The sequence below is a fragment of the Thalia democratica genome, chromosome 2 (assembly GCF_965202585.1).
Source record: "Thalia democratica chromosome 2, ktThaDemo2.hap1.1, whole genome shotgun sequence".
Classification (NCBI taxonomy): domain Eukaryota; kingdom Metazoa; phylum Chordata; class Thaliacea; order Salpida; family Salpidae; genus Thalia; species Thalia democratica.
The window spans coordinates 11,869,079-11,891,471 of record NC_139166.1 but is presented as its reverse complement, the minus strand read 5'-3'; the positions used below and the strand labels follow the sequence as shown (position 1 = coordinate 11,891,471).

Here is a 22,393-nt window from a genome sequence, read left to right as displayed (position 1 = left end):
ATGCATAATAATTAAAAGTTTTGAAAGAAATATTAAATTTATAAATTGATATTAACTTTCTCTCTAACATTAAAACCACATAAAAAAAATTGTTTATAACATTTACTTAAAAATGCATTTCAGATCATTTTTACTTTTTTTAATGCCCTCCATTTCTTTAAAAATATTGCCCTGTTAAACAAATCTTTTATGGCTTTTAAAACTTTGGTTTCAAAAAGACTTTTTGCTTAACTTTTTTTGTACAAAAAATAACTATTCATCTACAATCAGTTTTAAAGTGTTCTTTTTAGTGTTTTTTTTTATATGTTGATGTTTTATAGTTGTTATTAGTGTTTTAAGTTAATATTTTAAATACTAAAGTACTAATTTTTGGTTTAGAATATTACTTATGTACTTTAAGTTATTACGTACAATGTACTTAGGCTGGACTGAACTGCATCCCTGGAAAAATTATAAATCTAAATATTAAGGAAATTAACTTTGGTAAAACTATTCAAGTTAGTGTGATTTCTGATAGTTACAATTTTTTGTAGGAGTTTTATGTAAATTTTTGTAATTAAAAAGAAACGTTTTCTTCATTTCTGTTAAAATCTTAATAATCTTTTAAAAACAAAAACCTTTTAATTATGTTAAGTCATTTAAATCTAGTTAGAAATTAGCTCTTATAATAATTTATAACTAAACTTTAACTTAGAGCTTATAACTAATAATCGTAATAAAACTATTAATGCTAAGCTGTAACTAAAGCTTCATAACTTATTAGCACATTTTAAAATATTTTTTCTACTGAACATTTGGTTCTATAAAACCATTGTTAGAATTCACAAGTTTTAGTAGCTTACTTTTTATTGTTAAATTAATACTTTTTTTGTGTCACCACATTTACAATATTTTTAATTTTCAATATTTCTGATGTATACAATTTAAAATTTATTGGTTTTAAAAGGTTATTTAAGGGTTTTCGAAAAAACGTATCCGATTTCAGATATTTTCTAAAATTTGTATTAATTTTTAGTTTAAACGTTATGCATAAGATTAATGATTTACTATTTAAACTATTTTAGGAAAGTATAACAGATAAAGCTGAAAAACGCTGAAAAAAAAAACAGATTTTTTTTAAAACTTTTTATCATTAGTTTTCTAATCTATAGCCTTATCCCTAATCCACCCTTTCGAAAAGTATCAATAACTAATCAAAAGCTAACTTTTAACAAGTCAAAAATTTAAAATGACGCAAATAAATATTTTGTTAATTTATTTTTTATTTTGCTTTAAGCGGACTAGCAATGATCTTTATATTGTTCATTATGTTTTCATACTAGCGTATACTGTCACATTACATATATAGACACATTAGTGATTTTTTATTTAACTTACTCAAACCAGAAAACGTAATAGAAATAACTGTTAAAAAAGTTAAAGTTAAGAAATAATTTAAAGTTATAGACGATAGTTTTATATGTAAAATAAATTTAAAATTACATTCGAAGTTGCGAAATTAAAAGCTGCATTTGTTTATAATCATATATCAAGATTTTTTAACTTATGGTTTTTGTTAATTAATTTTGGTCCAAAACCACCAAAAAATTGACAAACTTGGAACTTCAGTAAGATAAAAAAATGATAAAGACAACAAAATCATACAAAACTTTAGTTTTTTACTAACACACTTAAAGTTAAGTTTAAATATATTTTTAGTACATTTTAAGTATTAAAAATTTATATAACTTAACTTATTATTTAATTTAGACAAGAAACTTTTGCATAAAAACGTTAGAGAAGTTAAAAAGTTTCAAAGCAAATTATAAAAATTTAATGGTATAATATTTTTAAATAGAAACCAATTAGACAAAAAATGTATGTTAGAAGTGCTTTCTAAGTAATCTTTTACTTTACATTTACTTAAGCACAAAGAAGAAATTCACTAAGAGAGCAACTCTTAGATGAACAACTATTGTAACTTTATAACTGCTAATTAAAAAACAAGAAATTTATAAGTTTATGGTATAAATATTCTACTTTCAAGAGTATTTTATTATAATTTTACATCATATTCTTTCAGAATTTTATTGTAAACATACCAAGACAGCATATAAATCTGTCATTCGCATTTAGCAGCTGAAGAAGTAACATGTACGTACAATTAATTTTATTTTTTGTTCCCAATTTAATTTTAAGCAATTTTATTTAGACTACACCGGTTTTTGCTAACACGTGATATTTCTTTAAGCGTTTATTTCTAATTTATTGGATTGTAGTTTTATTGTTTTACTGGAGTTTGTTATACGTCAGTAAATTTGATAAGTTTGAATTATTATTTTGTAGTTGTTAGATTTAAATAATTTAAGTAATTGTAATCTTTGTATTCTACTGATAAAAATAGCTCTAAATATGTATGAGTTATTTAAATTTTCTTTTCTGTTTTTCTTCTAAATAAGTCAAAGTCTGTAATGTTTGAATAATTTAATAACGATTTACTTAAATTTTTAATAGAAAACTATAATAACTAACAAAAAATGAGCGAAATAGGTGAAAATACAAAAATAATGCAAATGAAAAATGGTTCGAGGAAATTCGAGCTCATGCCTGTTCATAAACTACAACCTCAATTTCGAGAAGATTGCTATCAACTGATAGAAAAGGAATTTCCTTTCTATTTTGATATTAAGTGAGTTTGTATGAAATTCTCCGTTTGTATTACTTAGTTTACAGATTGCTAATTATGTATAAAGCCTAAGCCTTTGTGTAATACTTTTAACATCTAAACTAAACTAAATTAGTTTTTTTTAGTATGAGAAACTCTTACTTGAAGTTTGAAACTGATGTTTTGATATACTGTTGAGTTAGTTGGTAGTTTAAAGTTGCTCTATTCGTGTATTTATCAAATAATATTTTCATTACTCCAGACAGATATACTAGCACAGTCTTGTGATGAACTACCAACTTGATGAGTTAAAATAAAAAAATTTGTAGATTTATAGTTAAATAAGTTTATAAACAAATAAAAAACAGGATGGAGTCATTAGTAAATTCTTGTGATGAACTACCAACTTCATTTGCATACATGGATACTTCCGTTATTCCTCATAAAATAATGGGACATGTGCTTGTCGAAAAAATAAAAGACTTTAATGATGTTGAAAAAATATATTGGGAAAAATTTATTGAAATAAACACTACTGTTAAGTTTGATTTGGGTAAGTTAACTTGATGTGTTATATTTAAAGAAAGTTAAAACAATAACTAGTCAAGACATATAATTAGTTTAGTTCAAAAAGTTTCAAATGCTAAAGCTTATCTACTGGAGTAAAATTTAATTTTATAAATCTATAGGGATCAACTGTTCATAAACTATGTACTTTATATTAAATAACTTATTGTTTTTAGTGACAGTATCAGAAGATTACAGAGGAAAAAAGCTCAGTAAAAGTATGCTGTTGGCCGCTGAGGATTGGGCATTCAAAAGAGGATTTAGTTGCTGCTTGGTGAGCTCCTCACACGATGTGGTGGAATTTTACAAAAAATGCGGGTACAATGTTGAGTTTGGACAATTGATAACTTCCCCGGTAGTAATGATGAAAAAAGAACTTCGCAAGCAACCTTAAAGATTGGATGATTTTGCGAAAGCTATAATCTTTAATGAAAACGTTTTAAATAGCAATACATAACTGAATTTTGTAAACATATATTTTGTTTTATTTTTAAATTTGTTACTATTTTAGTTGAAATAAAGTCCTTCTCATAGTTTTCGGTTATTATTTTTTAATCTATACAAAACTAATTATTCTATATATACATGTGTGTGTCTAAACATACCAACCACCAGACCATATTTCCGCGTAATCTTCACCGAAATCATCTTCGGCCCGCGAGTAATTTTTTTTAAATTGAATTCGGCCCAGGAAAAAGAAATTCTGCGGCCCGCAATCATGTAAATGTTGCACGCTTAGCAAAAATGTAATTTAAGCTAATTTTTATTTCGATAACTTGGTTTAGTTTGATTAATCACGTTTTCAGTGCCTGCTTAATATTTTCAAACAATAAAAAGACTTCACTATTTCTACTTAAAAATGTGAAAAAGACAGATTAGCATTTAAGCAGTGTTTATTTCTTAGTATTATAATAATTTTCTTGTTACAAAAGAAACTACTAATCTCAAAAAACTATGTGAAAAATACTTGGACTCAGTAAATTATTTAAAATAATACCCATTTAGTAAATAAACTACATGCAAATGTTTTCCATTGTGCACAAAAATAATGCACAGTAGTAAAACTTAAATGTTATTTAAAAATTTGAGACAACAATTCATTTTGCTGTATATTTTATTTTTGTTAACTAAAAATTTTCAATCTAGCCTTTTCAATAGTTATTGTAGATAACTAAATAGATTCTTCTAAAATAGTAAAATTAATAAAATTTAAGATTATGCGTCATAATAGGTAAACAAAATTACATGTACTAGGCCAGGGGTCGGCAAACTGCGGCCCGCGGGCCAAATGCGGCCCTCGAAGGGTAAATCTTCGGCCCGCGAGCACATTACTTTTTTGAATTGAATGCGGCCCGCGAGCATGTAAATGTGGCCCGCTGAGTAAAAATATTCTTTAAATTAAATTTCTTTGATTAGTTTAGTTTTAAGTCCATGTATAACACTTTAAAACAATTAAAAAACTTTACTCATTTAGTTTAAAAATGTGAAAAAGAAGGTTTAAATTCCACTAGTTTTTTTTTCTAAATTTCATAATAACTTTCTTCTTACAACAGCAAATTATTTTCTAAAAAAAAAAGTATAAAAAGTCCTTTAATTTAGTAAAATAGTTACATGATACCTATTTTGTAAATAAACTAAATGTAAATGTTTTCCATTTTGACAAAAGTAATGCACAATAATTAATTAAAATGTCATTTCTTTACAGTTTAGTTTTTTTTACACGTTTTTTATACTTAAGTTTCTATTACAGATTTTTTATTACTAAATGTTATATTTTAGTGTGCACAAAAACATTTAAAATAACATAATAAAAAAAAAAAAGGTTAACTTTATTTTGGTTTTGACACCTTTAATTTTTTAGAAGTTTTTTTTGAATTTTAAATTAATCCCTATGCAAACCAATGTACAAAAATGCTCACATTTTAAACCACTTTTTATTTAATACTTAACGAGATAAACTTTAGTTTATGCATAATTTTCTAACATTATTGTTTCTACATGTAATATCTAAGTGTGTACCACAACTAAAACAATATATATGACATAAATTAAAAAGGTTTTTGTAAGGTATACTTTTTGATTTTTCAAACAATTTTTTTTGGCAAAATAAGTTAGCATTGCATTCTAATATAAACAGTTGCTGTTTTTTGAAACTACCTAATTAATTTAAACTATATTGAGAAATGGTAATTTGTAAAGTTTAAACATTTTAATCAAAATAGTTCAAATTTGATCAAATAAACAAAAAAAAATTATCACACACTCAGACTATAACAATTTGAAGACTTCAAATCTCAGTCCAATTTAGTCATTTTTCAGTTTTTGGCTTGAAGTGCTTTTTGTATGCTAAAATTGATCACTCGGACTGACTTTTTTTCTTAAAAGAGTGGTAAATTAAGTTTATAATGTATGTTTTGTTCAATGCACAGTGTTTGTTTGAATTAAAATATATTTTAATTTATTGCATCTCATATAATTTGAATTATTATTTATATTAGTTGTATACATATAACTGTGAACAATTAGTGTTGTCAAAAAATCCTTCAAAAGCTTGGAATCAAACAATCTATACTTAAAAAATCTGAAAAAACCTTAAATTTGAGAATTATTGAAAAAACCTGGAATTTTAAACAATTTTTACATGTTAAGTAAAGAAATTTCGATTTGACACTAAAAATTTACCATATAATTATTTTCTATAAAAAAAAAATCAAAGCAGCTTAACAGTATATTTTAAATTTTTCTATATTATTAAAAACAGTTTCTTTTACCTTTAATTTAATTTTGTACTAAAAATAGAAGCAAAAAGTTGTACTTTAAAAATTTTTATATTGGTGCATTGTACCTTTGCTTTTAAACAGTTTTACCTGTTTTTGTGCTTTGTTTTGGAACTAAACCTAGAAACTCTTCTAAAATGTCAAAATTAGTAAAACTACCAGCAATAAAAATTTTAAAATGAGCAATATCTGTTGTATCAGTTCCTCACCTTAACAGATTAATTTAAGTTCTAATTTTGTTTATGCGGCTTTATAATTTTCAGAAATTTCCTTAACACGTCTTCTTGTTGATATTGAAGAAATAAACAAAAATGTTTTACTAACCCCAACACAAATTATTTGAATGAGTTTTCAACTCTATACGCTATCTTTTTTAAGTAACTACTTTTGCTACTTTATAATTTGCCATAACAGTTTTTCCTGATCTGTCTGTAGTTACTGAACATAATAATGTGCGTTGTTGAAACTCACTTAAGCGGTTTATATTTTTTTTGTTTCTCGCAATAACTCCAAGCTAACGTATTATAGTTTTTATAGCTCGTCTTAAAATTCACATTTGCCCATTTCACTTTTTAAATGCAATATTTTAATTGCATATAAAAAACTGCTATAATGCACAGTAATAAATACGTTTTTCTAATTCATTAATAGCTTAATAAATTTTTATACATGTGTTAAAAATGTTTAAAAACTTATCTGTCTATTCAAGCTGAATTACAATGATTTTTTAGTTATATAATTAATTCACGATTAAAAAACTTCGATATTTCTTTATTCTGTGAATTTTCATTAAACAGGGTTGCCAAAAAAACAGGATAGTTTAAAAATTTTAAAAGCCAAGAATAATTAAAGCTGTTAAGGAATTTTTTTTGAAAACTCAGGTGTATCTCAAACTTTTATTTCAAACTCTTTGAATAAATTTTCGAATTCTAAGAATAGATTTTATGACTGTAGTGTAGTTTACAACTTTTAACCTTTTTGTCTACTTAAATATTTTGCTTTTTTATAATAATTATATTTTAGTGATGAATTTAAGCTTGAATAACAAAAAGTCTTAGCTATTTTAAGTTTTAATAAACTTTTAAAACAATTCAGACATTTATGCTTTTGAAGTGGCAACCGTGTAAAAGACTAATTAAATACTAATAAAGTATTTTATTAAAGTAATAGAGCATGAATTATTTTAAAACTTTTATTTAGCTTATCTTCAAATAAATATGTATGTATTTGATTTAATTAACTAATTACTAAGTTTTCAAAAAAGTGCAAACTATTAAGACATAAAAACTATTAATTATAAATATATTATCAAAAGTTAACATTTTTAAAAGTATGAAAAGGTGGTTTATAATATAAAAAATGTATAAAAGTGACCCATAAATGTTTTTTCAAGCTCGGTTTTTATAAAGAGTTAGATTGTAAGTAAAATAATAGAAATAACTTACTAAGTTTAATTCATTAATTGTTTAAGAAAGTAGAATATTCTATTAAGACTTAAGTATATTTAACAATGTAAATTCTATTCCAATAGATATTTATAGATTAAATAGTTATTCTTTTTGTATTTAAAAGTCATTTAAAGTAATAAAGTGAATAAAAGAAAACTATCTCTGGTGTGACTCAAACTAAAGCCAAAAGATTATTCAAATATCACTAAAACTAAAACTGTGGCCCGCCAAGATTTTTGAAACTTGAAATTTGGCCCGCGAGCACCAAATGCCTGCCGACCCCTGTACTAGGCGATGCTAATATAAAGTTGTTTAACAAAATTTAAAGTATAAAGCTTAAGTACTAGAAATTGAAAGTATTAATAGCAATTTTAATAAGAGGAAACCGACTTATTTAAGCTTTCTTAAGTTAAAATTAAACAACAAAAACAAAACTTAGTAGCGAATTTACAATAATTTAAACAAATTAGAGTTAAAAATTTGGGCCGTGTTTTGTAGGGCTGACAAGCTTCGCGGTAGTCCTATTGATTGTTTTTTTAATAACTTCTAAAGGGTAACCTAAGGAGCCAAAAATACTTTTAATGTTACTAGTATTTATAGATTATATTGCATTTTTCTGGATTACATTAAAAGTTTTTTTGGCTCCTTAGGTTACCCTTTAGAAGTTATTGAAAAAACAATCAATAGGACTACCGCGAAGCTTGTCAGCCATACAAAACACGGCCCAAATAAAAATGTAGTATATTTAAGACTTCCAAATTTAGGAAAGGAAGCTAAGCTTTTTGAAAACCAAGTTTTAGAAACCGTAGATAACACTTTTAGGGCAATTAATTTAAGAATTACTCATTCCACCAGAAAACCACTTAACGGAATTGTTAAAGATCTCGCTCCTGATCCAGAAAAATGCAATATAATCTATAAATACAAATGCCACTGTGATAGTGAGTATATTGGGAGAACTTCGCAACGATTTTACATAAGAAGGGAACAACACGTGACCAACGCCTTGAGAAACTGGATGATCTATGGGACTAATAAGCCAATAAAAAGTCAATCGACAATAGGTGAACATTTGTTAAATAATTTAGAATGCGCAAAAAACTATAACGATAATATGTTTTCAATTGTTTGTAAAGGACGTAACATGTATCATTTAAGTGTTTTAGAGTCTATATTTATTAAAACTAATAAGCCAAGTTTATGAAAACAAAAATTTGTTTATAACTCTAATTTGTTTAAACTATTGTAAATTCGCTACTAAGTTTTGTTTTTGTTGTTTAATTTTATTTTAAGATAGTTTAAATAAGTCGGTTTCCTCTTATTAAAATTGCTATTAATACTTTCAATTTCCAGTACTTAAGCTTTATACTTTAGATTTTGTTAAACAACTTTATATTAGCATCGCCTAGTACATGTAATTTTATTTACCTATTATGACGCATAATCTTACAATTTTATTAATTTTACTATTTTAGAAAAATCTATTTAGTTATCTACAAAAACTATTGAAAAGGGTAGATTGAAAAATTTTTAGTTAACAAAAATAAAATATACTGCAAAATGAATTGTTGTCTCTAATTTTTATATAAAGTTAGTACCGAAAAGAAATTATTTAAATGTTATTCTTTATTTTTAGGTATTTTGTTTAACATGAAAATTATACCCAGTTTCTTTTATAGAAAACAATAAAAATATAACGTAATAATAAATATAAGGATTGTTTTGTAAGGTATCTAAGCTTAAAAATGGCTGAGAAAAAGTCAAAAACTAAGTTTTTCATCTCTCTTTAAAAAACTATAATTTAAATAAGCTTATTTCTACTGGTTTTAATCAGTTTTATTATTTGTTAACTTTTCTATTCAATTGTAAAATAAATATTTAAAACATATTTTATAGTATATACTGATGTTACTATAACTTAACTATTAAAATTTAAATAAATTTTCTCAAAAACTTCATTGATTTAGTAAACACCGGTATAAACTTCAACAAACATTTTTTTGAAATAATAAAACAAAATTAACATAAATATCAACATTAAATCTTTTTGGTATTTACATTCGCTAAGCTATTTTTTCGTAAGCGTTTTTTTATAAACTAAATATTTGTAGACTTTTAATTCAATTTCAATTTTTTAACGAATTTTGTGAATGCTCAACGTTTTCAACCACCATAGTTTGTGGGGAAGGGTTTTGCAACACATATTTCGCGCTGTTTTTTAGAATGTTTTTACTAAATTAAAAAAAAAAAACTCGGATTCGTATTCGGCCGAATCATAAATTCAAAGTAAGATTCTGATTAGGACTCGGCCGAATCCGAAACTTTGGATTTGGTAGACCACTTTGAACTTTTTGAATTTTACTTTATTGTTTGTCAAAAGCTAAATGTTAACTAGTTGATGATTACACGTTGAAGGTACAAAAAATAGATTTTTATACTAATAAAAGCCTTATCAATTTTTACCTAGAGTTTTGCCCACAGTACGATATAACATTTTTTTAAGACTCTCAAAAAAAAAATTAAATACTTAGTTAATACGTTTAGCCTAAGCTTTTTGGATAACCCCTCTTATTTGTCTACATATGTTAAGATTTTTACGTTTGCTCGAGAACCTATTTCGGTCCAAATGCTAAACAACAATGTATATGAATTTTAAATTTAATAAAATAAGTTTGACCCTATAGGTCAGTATAAATAAAGCTTGAGCTTTTTAAGAGCATAAGCTTAATAACTATTTAAAGATACATTGGTTTGTATTTTGTAGTATTGTGTTTTGCATAGTAGTTTAAAAACAGTTTTTTTTTGTATCCATAAAATGTTTTATTTAACTGAAAATGTAATTTAAGAATAAAACTATTACGATTTTTATTATTAGCTTTATCAAAGTATGATTTACACAACAGAGAAATTACGTTACTATTTAGAATTAATATTTACTGCATTTAAATTTTATAATACTATTATTATTATAACACTATATTATTATTCTAAATTTATTTTCATTTACAGTATTACTAATTCCTCGAATAGTCTGGCAACATTTTACTATAAGTTTGGTAAATAATTCCATCGCAGTATTTAATATCTGCGGGGCTAAGATAAAAAAAAGGAAGTAGAAAGTCTAAATTCTATACCACCTGCACAAGCAATTGAAAACTATGCACAGCGAGAGTTAATATTAAGACAAAGATAGAAGTTGTATTACACCCGAACCTCCGAAGAAAAGAAAGCTTGAAGCTATCAGGCAAACTAGCCTTGATGGTTATAAATCTATAAAACGCTGGGACATTACGCATTCTAAAGCAATTAAAGTTCATGAAAAAAATATGAATATGATTGCTATGGACAATCAGCGTTTTGCAATTGTGGAAGACCTAGGCTTCATAGAGCTCTTAGCTGAATTAGAGCCAAGATACGTAATTCAAAGTACTAAGTACTTTAATGAAACCATGCTTCCACAGGCTTATGATAGTCTGAAGCAGAAATATTACTAAAGAGTTGTCACATGCTTCGTCTTTGTCATTCACAAGCGATATGTGGAAAAATTCGAGAACAAGTCATAAATTTCTTTAACCGCACACTATTTGAGTAAAAATTTTGAGTTCAAACATCGTATTTTGAATTGCCGTAAAATGGAGGGTGAGCACACTGGCCAAAACATCTGTAACTACATTCAGGATATGCTTAGTAATTGGAATATTACCTTAGATCGTTTTCACGTTTTTTTTTACTTTTTACGAGAAAAACATAAAAAAGACAAAGCAAAAACCTCGTCAGTACCCTGTTTTATATATACGCTTGAGCTACTTATTAAGTGTTCATTATTTAGCAACGTTTGTATGAAATTGTTAAAAAGTTGTAATGTTATGATTCTATTAGCAAAGGTACGAAAAATAGTTTGCCATTTCAGCCATTCTTCTATAGCGAACGAAACACTAAAAAGATTTAGGTAGCTTTTGACCCCGCCAAACAAAACAAAAAACCTTGTTTCTTGGTCAAGATGTATATACAAGGTGGAACTCAACATATCTTATTCTATAGAGACTGAAAAGGCTAAAATCAAGTTTCTGCTACTATGTGGCTAACTATAAAAACGATCAAGATTCGAATATTACACCTGAAGAATGGCAACTGGATATTTACATCGTTCTACTGCTCGAACCTTTTTTATTTGTAAGAAAAGAGTGTAGTAAAAAATGAGCTGCTCTCAAGCGTGTTCCCGCATGCAAAATCACTGGCAAAGTTTGTTAACTTTAATAAAAATTTAGAAGAAGTATCAAATGTTTGTAAAACTTTTACCAAAAAAATAGGAGAGACTTGCGAAAGAAGGGTCTTTACCAATAACAATAACTTAAACCTGAATGACAACAAGTTACTGTGAGTCACAGAAGCTGTTGATCCACGATATCGACTTTCCGCTTTCCATTATACCTCAAAAATGTTGATAAAGAGCAGCTAAAATTAAATATTAAAAAAAACATATCTGTTACGAGGCTAATCAAGGTGTTGATTCTCCTATATTGCCACCAGAATAACCAAAACTACAACACTCTGTAAATTTTGACACGAAAAAGTTTTAAACTTAATATTTTTGTTTAAAATATAGTCAAAGACAGCTACACAGGACGACGAGAAACAGTTGAAGTCTTTGTTAATAAAGTTGAAGCAGAAGTAAAGGTCATTTTTGCTACAGAAAATTTGAATGCAGAAACTGAAGAGGATGAAGTCTAAACTGGTGGAACTTGAACAAGACAAAATACCCACATTATGCCAGTTTTGCGAGAAAATATCTTGCTGCACCATTATCTTCTGTGTATTCTGAAAGATTAAAAGCTGAAGCTGGGAATTTGTACGAGCAAAAGCGCAATCGATTGCTTCTAAATAACAGCGAAAAACTTTTATTTCTCTACCACAACTTAAAAAAACAAGAAAAGCCTTTCGTAGTATAACAGACACATCTTTTGCTATTGTAGTCCGTTTTATAGTTTTAATCAGTTACTAAAATTAATCTATAATTCTTTTTTGTTATGGTAGAAGTGTAATCCTAAGTGGAATTGAAAACTTTTTATTACAATTGTAATTTCTACTACTTTATGGGCCTTTACTACAGTTAAAACTATACTTCAATTTATTACGGCTCCATGTTCTTATAATTCCTTTTTGGTTTTGTGAATATAAATACTTGCAAAAATTTATGTTCTAATTCGTTTATAGTCACAATAAGAACTAACTGTTAAGTTAAACGTAAAATATTTTAACATTTTCGTGATTTGATTTCTGCATTAAGCATTTATTTCAGACTATAAATTATTTAGTTCGCTTAAAAAAAATACAACTTAATTGTTAATGTTGCTTGCATGGACAACAAAAGAAATAAAATTTGTTTATGTAGCATAATTTTTGTTTACAGCAAGACATACGTTTTTTGTATACTTTTAAAATAAAATATTCTAAAATAAAAGTGTATTTATTAACACTTTAAAGTATATTTCAACTTTTTTTTACGAAATAAGTTATAATATGATACGTAATTACTATTTATAAATCTATATTGTATTTATTTATCAAGCAGATTAAATCTATAGGATTTAAATTAGTAAAACTTTCTAATATATAATAAGTACTTAAGATCAAACCCGGCCAGGATTGCAAAAACTATTTTAAAATTTTGTTCTTTCCAACATTTTTAGCAGTAGCTTTTATTTGTACAGTCGTAGTGTTTTTTAATTAGAGCCGTTCTAGAATGCTAGTATGTTTTGGTAAAAATGCAGCATCATGAATATTTTAAAATTGAACCAATCAGACAGTTTTCTTAAAAAGCTAACTTGAAGATCAGTTAAAATATTTTTAGCATAAACTTGTTTTGATTGGTCTCTACAAATCTTTTCTTAATTTCTCCAAGTACTTAAATATGCTTAAAGAATGCATACCGTTTTTGAGCTATCTATTTACATTACTGTCGTAATAAAATAAACACATATACAGTACAGTAAAAAACTAACACAAACAAACTTTAAGTAATAAAGTAAAGTATACTTAAAAAAACCAATTAAAACATACACTTATTTAAATTCTTTTTGTATAAAGAATATAAAATGCTTATGATTCAGATTTTTGTTGTATAAGTTATAAAAACACATAACTTAATAAAATACTGTTTAGATTAACTATTTTTATCATTATTAATAATCGTATCATTTGAAATTATAAACTGAGTTGTCTGATCAAATATTAATAATATTCAAAACAATAAGCAACACCTATATAAAGCCTACTTTATATAAAACAAAGACGAACAACAAGCTAACTATTAAAAATAAAATTAAGTAATAATTAAGCATAAAGTTGTCTTAATTGTTAAACAAATTTTACTTGTTTGTATTCACATTAAAACAAATTTATTATGGCTTATTAGGCAAAGCGCTGTATGATAAATTGCAGTATGCGGATTCGAAAGCCTTTTGAATAAGTTATTATTTTAGTTTATTTTGAACTTGAATTGATTTTTCTGTTTACCTATAGCTTTAAAAAGTACTGTTTTAGAGCAGATTAAAGTTATTATAAACGTACTTTATTTACCCCTTAAATTTTTTATTAAAATTAGTAAAAAACTTATTCAACTTAGTTTTGACCAAAATAAAAGAAACATTTTGATGAACAATATGTTTGCATCAAAAAATGCTACACTTTATTTCCACATTTTTTTACTAGTATGCGAAATTAAAGTACTTTAGCGATATAGTAGGAAAAACAATGTGTTTAAAATTAGCTAAACATTTCTTGTGTATAACATTTTCGTTTGGCTATTTTTATTTTTTAGTTTATTGTTAGGACCCTTTGGCAACTATTAGTTATAAGTTTTTAACTACAGTTGGTAAATTAATTACAAAACAGAAAATTACATTTTTTTAAAATTATAGTAAAGAAATTATAAATTACACAAAATATGCAAACAGATATTTCGATTTAACTAATAAAAAAGATTAAAACTTAACCATGTATTTTCTATGATATATAAGTGTACCAGAATTATATAAATTTGAGAGTAAACTAGCGTAAAGTAAAAACATTATGGATCGATATTTGTTTTTAAACTTTAAAATTGTTAAAATAAATTGGGTGGACAACTATTCATATTTTTACAACTAAAATTACGACAATTCACATCTTGACAATTCAAATTTAGACGACTAAATTCGATAATCTAGTATAGACTCTTATAATTTACGTCTAACATTTTATCCTATACTTTTTAAATAATCGTATAAATAATTGTTAGCTTATAACAGATTGCAATAACGTGGATTTATAATAAAATAAATAAAATTTTATTTTAAACCATGTACTTGAACAAATTTGCTGAGCACCTTTCTATTGTTCAGTAAACAATTTAAAATAATTTTTATTTATAAAACCTGTCAAATAATTTTTTTTACATTACTTTTTCAGTATAATTTACAATCAATGATTTTTTATAGTTCACTATACGAATAAAACATATTATTGATTTTAATGCTATGCAAAATGATTCACAAAACTTGACATTTAAATGACAAATAGATACTTTACGGTGACTGCAAACACTCACTAACTTATGTTTGAAGGTTAAAAGACATATAAACTATTTTGTAGTATCTTTAAAGTATTTATTATAGTTAGAAGGTTTTTTGTCGTAATTTTTAAAATTCTAAAAAATCTTAATCGAACAAGGTCAAAATTTTAAGGTCCCATTCAGCTTACATAGGGATTGTTATATAGGTTAAAACTGATGACGTCTCAATTGACTCTTGTTTAAAACATCTTAAAATTTCCACAGATTGTTTTCATGATATTTCCTACTTATAAATTGCCTTACAGCTGAAAGGTAAAAGGGCTTAACTTTTAAAACCATCCTAATCATAGTAATACTTTAAGGTTTATTTTTGTTGTAAATTTATGATTTTTTAGTTAATGTTACTTAGGTTTTAATTTTGCTACTATTTTTTAAAAATGTTTAAGATGATTTCAATTAAGTTTCAAAAAACAGTTACTGTATCAGTTCAAGGAATTTTATTCAAATCCACAAGTTTACAAACGGCTAAATTAGGGGTAGGCAAACTTCGGCCCGCGGGCTAAATGCAGCCCTTAAAGTTAAAATCTGCGGCCTGCGAACTCTTTTTCAGTCAGAAATATACATTTCATAAATAAATAAACAGTTTGAGACTTGTAATTAAAACTTACAGTTAGACTCTTAGATAAATTACTACTCTTTATTAGTGCTAGTGCTCTTATATTGCTTAATATACCATAGTTTTGATCTTAATATTATTTTGCTTGTTAATACTAGAACTTTTTTTATTAATGCGGCCCTCAAAGGTTTTTTTTCTAAATAGTGTGGCCCGCAAGCAATTGTTCCTAGGAAAGTTGGCCTGTGAGTTACATAAGGCTACCGACCCCTTGTCTAAATAGTTTTATCTTTTTACATGGTATTTTAATTTCCTAGTTAAAAACATATCATACAGGTTAGTATCTAGTAGCATAAACTAAACGACCTAAAAATGTTACTACATTTTACTTTTTTAGGAATTTTAATTATATTTATTCACACTTTACTCAGGTAAAACTATAATCTGTTAATAAAAAAACAAACTATCAGTTTTTTTTTTTAATTCTCGGTATTTTTGAATTTGATAATAAAAAAGTTGCTTTGCTTGCGAACCGAATCTGCCTTTTTTACTATTTTTTAAATTTAACTTTATAATGAGAAAATTGTTTTCATCTTCTAAAACTTCAATTATAATGCAATATATTAAAAATTGACTAGTTTACATGTCGGAGGGTCGGGCCAGACCTTTTTAGTTCCTTTTTTTAAAAACGATTTTAGATTCAGCCGCATCCTTTTGAAACGGAATCGATAGATAACTAAAACAACTTGACTTTCTAACCAGGGCAGTGATCTTTACGGGTTGCTTTGAGTAGCATACTTGTGAGAAGTACTCTATCTGACAATACTGTAATATCTTAGACTAGAAACCAAAAAGAAATTTTGACAAGTATTTAGGATCCTAATCGGGCAAGATCCTATGATTTTTGAGCCGGTAGACAACTATTTTTTTTAATTTAAAAGAATTAGTTTTCGAGTTATTTTTTTTAGCATTCAATAAAATATCAAAGTAAGATAAACGAAAACCGCAAACTTTTCTAATGTCCTAAACTTTTTTTTGTAGTTAAAGCTTATCAGTAAAAATAAGTTAGTTTTTTTGAAATACGATTTTAAAAGCCCATATTTTTTTTCAGTTTAAAAATCATTACTTAAAAAATTATAAAAAAAATTTGTTATTCAAACTATTGGAAGAAGTATATAGTTAAAGTTTTGACGTTAAGTTTTTATCCTTAAATTAAGAAAACGAAATAAATAAGAAGTCATGCTAATGTTGTACTATTTATTTGCAGACGAAATTGTAAACAAACTCTAAAAGAAAATTAAAGACTAAAAAAAAAACATGAATTTTCCGTTTCAAAATCATTAATCTAGCTTGCTCCAGCAAATCGAATGTTGGTTGCGCAAGTCTTCTACGATGGGCTTCTTCTTTCAACCGTTGCTTTTCTGCTGGTATTCTTGGTGGTGTTACACTATGAAAAGTATAAATATAAAGAATTAACTAATAGTTTTAATTAGTTTATTTGGAAATGATAAATAATAAGAAAAAGGTCTAAAAGGTCGAGTTATAAAACTAACACTACTAAAGAGTATAAGGAAAATTAGGATGATGAATGATCAGTAACTTTCAAAGATTATCATTAATCTTTACTTAACTTAATTTAAAATGAGCTAAGTTGCTATGGAACAGCTTATACGGTCCCAAATAGCTTTATTTCGTTAAAGATATTAAATAATAAGCCTTGCTTTTAAAAAGCATACTATTTTTGCCTTAAAAATAAAATCTAACAATTTTTTTCCAATAAAGTTTACTGATTAATACTAGTTTACTAAATTAGTCTGATAAAAAAAGGCTCAAAACAATTTTAAAATTATATAAAGTTCTACAACAAATCTTTGTTTTATCTTTAACTCACTTTGAAAGGTAATCATTAGATTGTACATTGGCAACGTTTCCCTCCAAGCTCTGCTTGACGATTTGCTCTTCACTTTTGTTAGTGTTTTGTCCCTTGGTACAATCTCCGAAGGTTTTCTTTTGACTTTCTAAGACCTGATCAAAGATGGAGGTCGTTTGTTCTAAAATATATTTAAGGTTACGTTTTTGCTGAGTTTATTTATTTTTTATAGACGTAATGTACTTATAATAAAATTATTAATTTATCATTCATTTTTGGATTAAGGTGTGCTATCTACTTTGTTAAAAATGGAATTGACTATGTTAAGTTATTTGAATAATTGAAACATACGTTTAAAATTTGTTGCATTGATTTTGCTCGCTTTTACTTCTTTGATATCTTTCACATGTTTATCGCACACCTGTTTAGAAATTTTACGGATTTAAAATGCATAAATATGTTTTGTTATACGTAATATTTTATATGGTTGTTTATTACAATTATATGAAGTTTTATAGAAATAAAAAAAGTGAGTTTTAAAAGTGAAAATAATAAATTTCGAGATCTGATTTTATCAAGGTTTTTTTTTAATGATGCTAAAATAACAAAAATTAAATTATTATTATTTAAGGAACCTAAATTTAATCAAGTATATAGAACAATTGTTTCTTAAATTGTTTAATATGATATTAGAATGAAATTTTTAAAGTTGACAATAAACACTTTTCTTTTATAGTACAATACTTTAAAAACTAAGCTCTAATGTTGTAACAATGCAAAGAATAACTTCACTGTATTAAATACTGTATAGTTTTTTAGTATTTGGTGTATTCTATATATATATATATTACGTGTACTCTTTATTTAATGCTTAAACTATCTAGTAAAATTATTCGCATTCATTTTTTAAATCTAAACTAAATTTACAAAAATAACTTTATCTACCTTTTCAGTCTCTTCATCGTTGCGGGGTAACTCTTTTAAAAGCGTTTCCTTATTTACTTCATTTCCATCAGTCCAGTTTTCTGGTAAAACAGCAAGTGCAAATCCCAAAGTGGTTTTTTCATTGCTATTAGGCACTTTTGGAAGATTAGACGTTCTGTTTTGTTATAATTAATCAGAAATATGGAAAAAGCTTGTCACTTAGCTCATAGCTAAGTTAGTAGATACATTTGAATAGTGTCTAATGAGTATCTTTACTAAAACCAAGCTGGTTATTTTTTGTTAGGAATGTGGCAACTTTAAGTTGTGTTTATTTACCGTTAATTTAAAAGCTAATTACTATAAACTTTTGTGAGTTTTATTAGGTTAATTGCAAAGCAAAAAGCGTCAAAAAGGTCGAGTTCTTAAACTTAAACTACTGAAGAATAATAAAGAAAGCTAGCATAATAAAAAATCAGTAACTTTTTATAAATTATCCTAAACATTTTTTAAATTTGAATCGAAATGATTTAAATTGCCATAGAACAGCTTTAAACGGATCAAAATAGCTTTATTTCGATGAAAAGAGTGAAAAAATAAACCTTGCTTTTAACAGGCAGATAATTTTTTTTATCAAAAATACAATTCTACTCTATCAAACTCTATCAACTGTAAAGAGCTAGTTTGTTTAATAAGTAGAAAAATTAGTAAATAAATAAAAATGACCTAAAGTAGTTTAAAAGCTTTACAGAGTTTCCAAAAATATTATTTTTACAAGCTTAAACTCACTTTTGAAGTCGATTAATATTTTGCACATTTCTATCCGTGTCCACTTTATTTATTCTGTTATGCGGTTTGTGCTGTAAGTAATGAGGACTTACTCTCTTATTTCCAATTATTGTACTCTTTTTTTTTATTAAAGCATTCTCGCTTGAATTTTTTCTGTTGATCATTTTGTCTGAAGTTCTGTTTTGTTTTAAATCAACAAAAAATATATAAAAAACATTTCACTTAGAACATAGCTAAGTTAGAAGATACATGTAAATAAAGTCTAATGAGTGTATTTATTAAAACTAAGCTGGTTATTTTTTTAAATTGTGGTAACTTAAAGTTGTGTTCAATTAATATTAAATTAAAAAATAAATATTACATATTTTTGTGAGTTTAACAAAGTTCGTTTATATGAGTTACGTTTCATGTCTATGCACCTAGTAAAAACCTTAACGTTCTCTAACTGTTAAAGTAGCTTTTTTTTCTTTAATAAATTTATGATTATTCTAGTCAAAAAATATGATTTTTGTTTTGGCTATAAATTTATTTTATTATTTTAAATCTTAAGTATTTTAATAATTAAATTATACATAATTGTGAAACATGACTTTTGATTTTATTAACATGTGTCTACATCATTGAACATCCGTTGTTAATGAAATATAATTTTTTTAGTTTTACATAAATAATATGTCTTACTACATTTAAAATAGATTTACTACTAAATCAGTAATAAGTCAATTGATTGCTTGTATTTACACTGATAACAAATTAGTTAACAAGTTAAATAAAAAAATCTAGTATTTATAATTTCTAAAAAACTTATATACAATGTTATCAAAAAACAAACAGGGTCCAATAAATAAACTCGCTTGTTAGAATATTTAAATCATTAAAAAATCATATATGCTCATCTAAAACCATTATAAAACCATATTAACTAGAATTAAACCGTCTACGAATACAAAATATATAAATCAACTATGGTTTTACATACAAACATGACAAAAGTGTGAACTTACTAAACGTACAGATGAGTTTATATTTGTTTGACTTATAAACGGAGCTTATAAAACTTAAGAAAAAAGTTAGATTTATAGTTTAAATTTATAAATAAAGTAGAATAATTGGTTAGTCTGTTAAAAATCCTTACCTTTTTGAACTGTGCGATATATTTTTCGATCTCATGTAGTTCTTCTTAAATCTTTCAAGTTTTCTATGGTTCTTGTTGTACAAACTTTTTCTTGCTTGCTTTTGAGCTGAAGAGTCTAAAATAAAAAACAGTATGTTTAAATAATTTTACTGACATTTCTTGTTGACTAACAATTAAATTTAAATTTTGATGTTTGTTCCTCTTAATAATAAATTGTTATTTCTTTAAATTATTGATAACTGGAACAAAACTTACAGTTTGCAGATTTTTTGTTGACGACATTATGATACTTTTTAGTTTCTTTTTTGATTGGTCTGGTTGTTTTGATTTGAGAATGAAGAGTTTGACTTATTGAAGCCTTTAAATCTACTTTATGACTCTGTTATTTTTTTTGTGATTTAATTTTGCTTTCGAACTAACAAGTCATTTTGTGCAAAAGTTTTTTAATTAATCTATACAAATTTTTAATAAAAAGTAACAAACATATTATTTCTATATATAACTTAGATAGATTATTTATATGTTATTTTATTTTTTGATTGTATTCAACCTAAAACAAAAGATGAAAGATACACTTGTTTAATGTTTTTTATTCTTTAACAAATTTATGATTGTTTTAGTCAAAAAAATGTTTTTTGTATTGGCTATTAATTTCTTTTATAATTTTAAAACTTAAGTTAAATGAATTAAATTATATCTAATTTTAAAACACGACTTTTAATATTAGGAACATGTATTTACATCATTGTACATCCGTTTTTTAAGAAATACAATTTTTGTAGTTTTACGTAAATAATATGTCTTACTACATTTAATATAGATTTACTACTAAATAAGTAAACATTATATTCATCAATATAGCTTTTGATAAAAAACTTACCTTGCCAACGTGTAAAACATTTTTGTTTTTCTTTCTGATTTTCAATGGCGGTACTTTCTGTTGACCTTTATCACAATTACTTTCATCAGATTCGATATCTTCTTCAAAATAACTTTTTGTAGCAGCGATAGACCTTTTTGGTTGTACTCTAAAGTTGCTGTAACAATTTTTCAGGAATATAAGTTTATAATAAATAAAATATTAAAACTTTCTAGATATAAAATTTTAACATATTACAGACGTAAAAATGTTTAACTGTAAAAATAAACACAAATTATATTTATCAAAAAAAAAGGCTTTAGTCTATATGTTTTACATTTGTGCGAACATAAACGTTACTTTTTAGAAGTAGTTTGCATAACTAGATTTAAAACTTTAAAGAACTCGTAGTTTATATTTTATAATATAGCAACATTTATTTAAAGTATGTAATATAAAAAAACTAACCTTGTTTTATTTTTTGTTTTTTGTAAAAGTTCTTCATCTGACGAATCAAGTTTTGCAATTGATGTTTTTTGGTTTGTCTAAAGAAATATAAAAGTTACAAAAATTGTTTTGATGTTTATAAAAAATACTATAATTATGTTTTCCTTACTTGAAACATGTTAAGTTTGCATTTTTTTGTAATAAGGTTTTTTATTTATTTTAGCAAAGTATTCCAAAAATAAGTTGAAGCATAACTATTTTAGTTCTTAACTTCACGAAAAATTGTTTTTAACATAAATTAAGAAATTACACATTGTTAACAGTTTCTTTTAAATCTTATTATTTGCATTAAATGTATAGTATTAAATATAGAATTAAAATTATAAATTCTCACTTTTGTGGATCTGCTTTTCCTTCTACTATCTTCTTTTGATACCAGCTCACTAAGTTGTCTCATTAAATATTCTTGAAGTTCAAGAGCCATATCGACTATTTTGTATCCGGGCTGTTTTTTAATATTAGATGTGAATTTTTTTTAACATCTTTTTAATATAGAAAATATTAAACTTAATTATAAAACGTATGTTTCAACATCAAAAAATCAAGTAGTATGTATTAAATCTGTAAAAAACAAGAAGCAACACTTAGTTATTATTATATTATTATACATTTGTTTTATTAGTGAGCTATAGTATTCCCTTTGAATGAAAAAAAAACTTAAAACTTACAGATATGTACTCGTAAGAGTTTTTGAACATCAATTTAAAATCT

At 25.4% G+C, this 22,393-nt stretch overlaps 1 protein-coding gene across 1 annotated transcript; it reads left to right on the top strand.

The window, feature by feature from the left end:
• Positions 1-2,516: 2,516 nt before the first annotated feature.
• On the top strand, positions 2,517-3,605 carry LOC145850052 (N-alpha-acetyltransferase 80-like). Its single transcript, XM_082955196.1, has 4 exons — positions 2,517-2,668; positions 3,013-3,136; positions 3,188-3,197; positions 3,388-3,605. The coding sequence occupies exons 1-4, from the start codon at positions 2,517-2,519 to the stop codon at positions 3,603-3,605; spliced, it is 504 nt and encodes a 167-aa protein (XP_082811322.1).
• Positions 3,606-22,393: the final 18,788 nt, after the last annotated feature.

Excerpts from the sequence above, each read along its gene's own strand:
- LOC145850052 (XM_082955196.1), top strand. The coding sequence starts at position 2,517 with ATGAGCGAAATAGGTGAAAATACAAAAATAATGCAAATGAAAAATGGT. Across the intron at positions 2,669-3,012 it reads CCTTTCTATTTTGATATTAA|GATGGAGTCATTAGTAAATT; the intron begins GTGAGTTTGTAT and ends AATAAAAAACAG.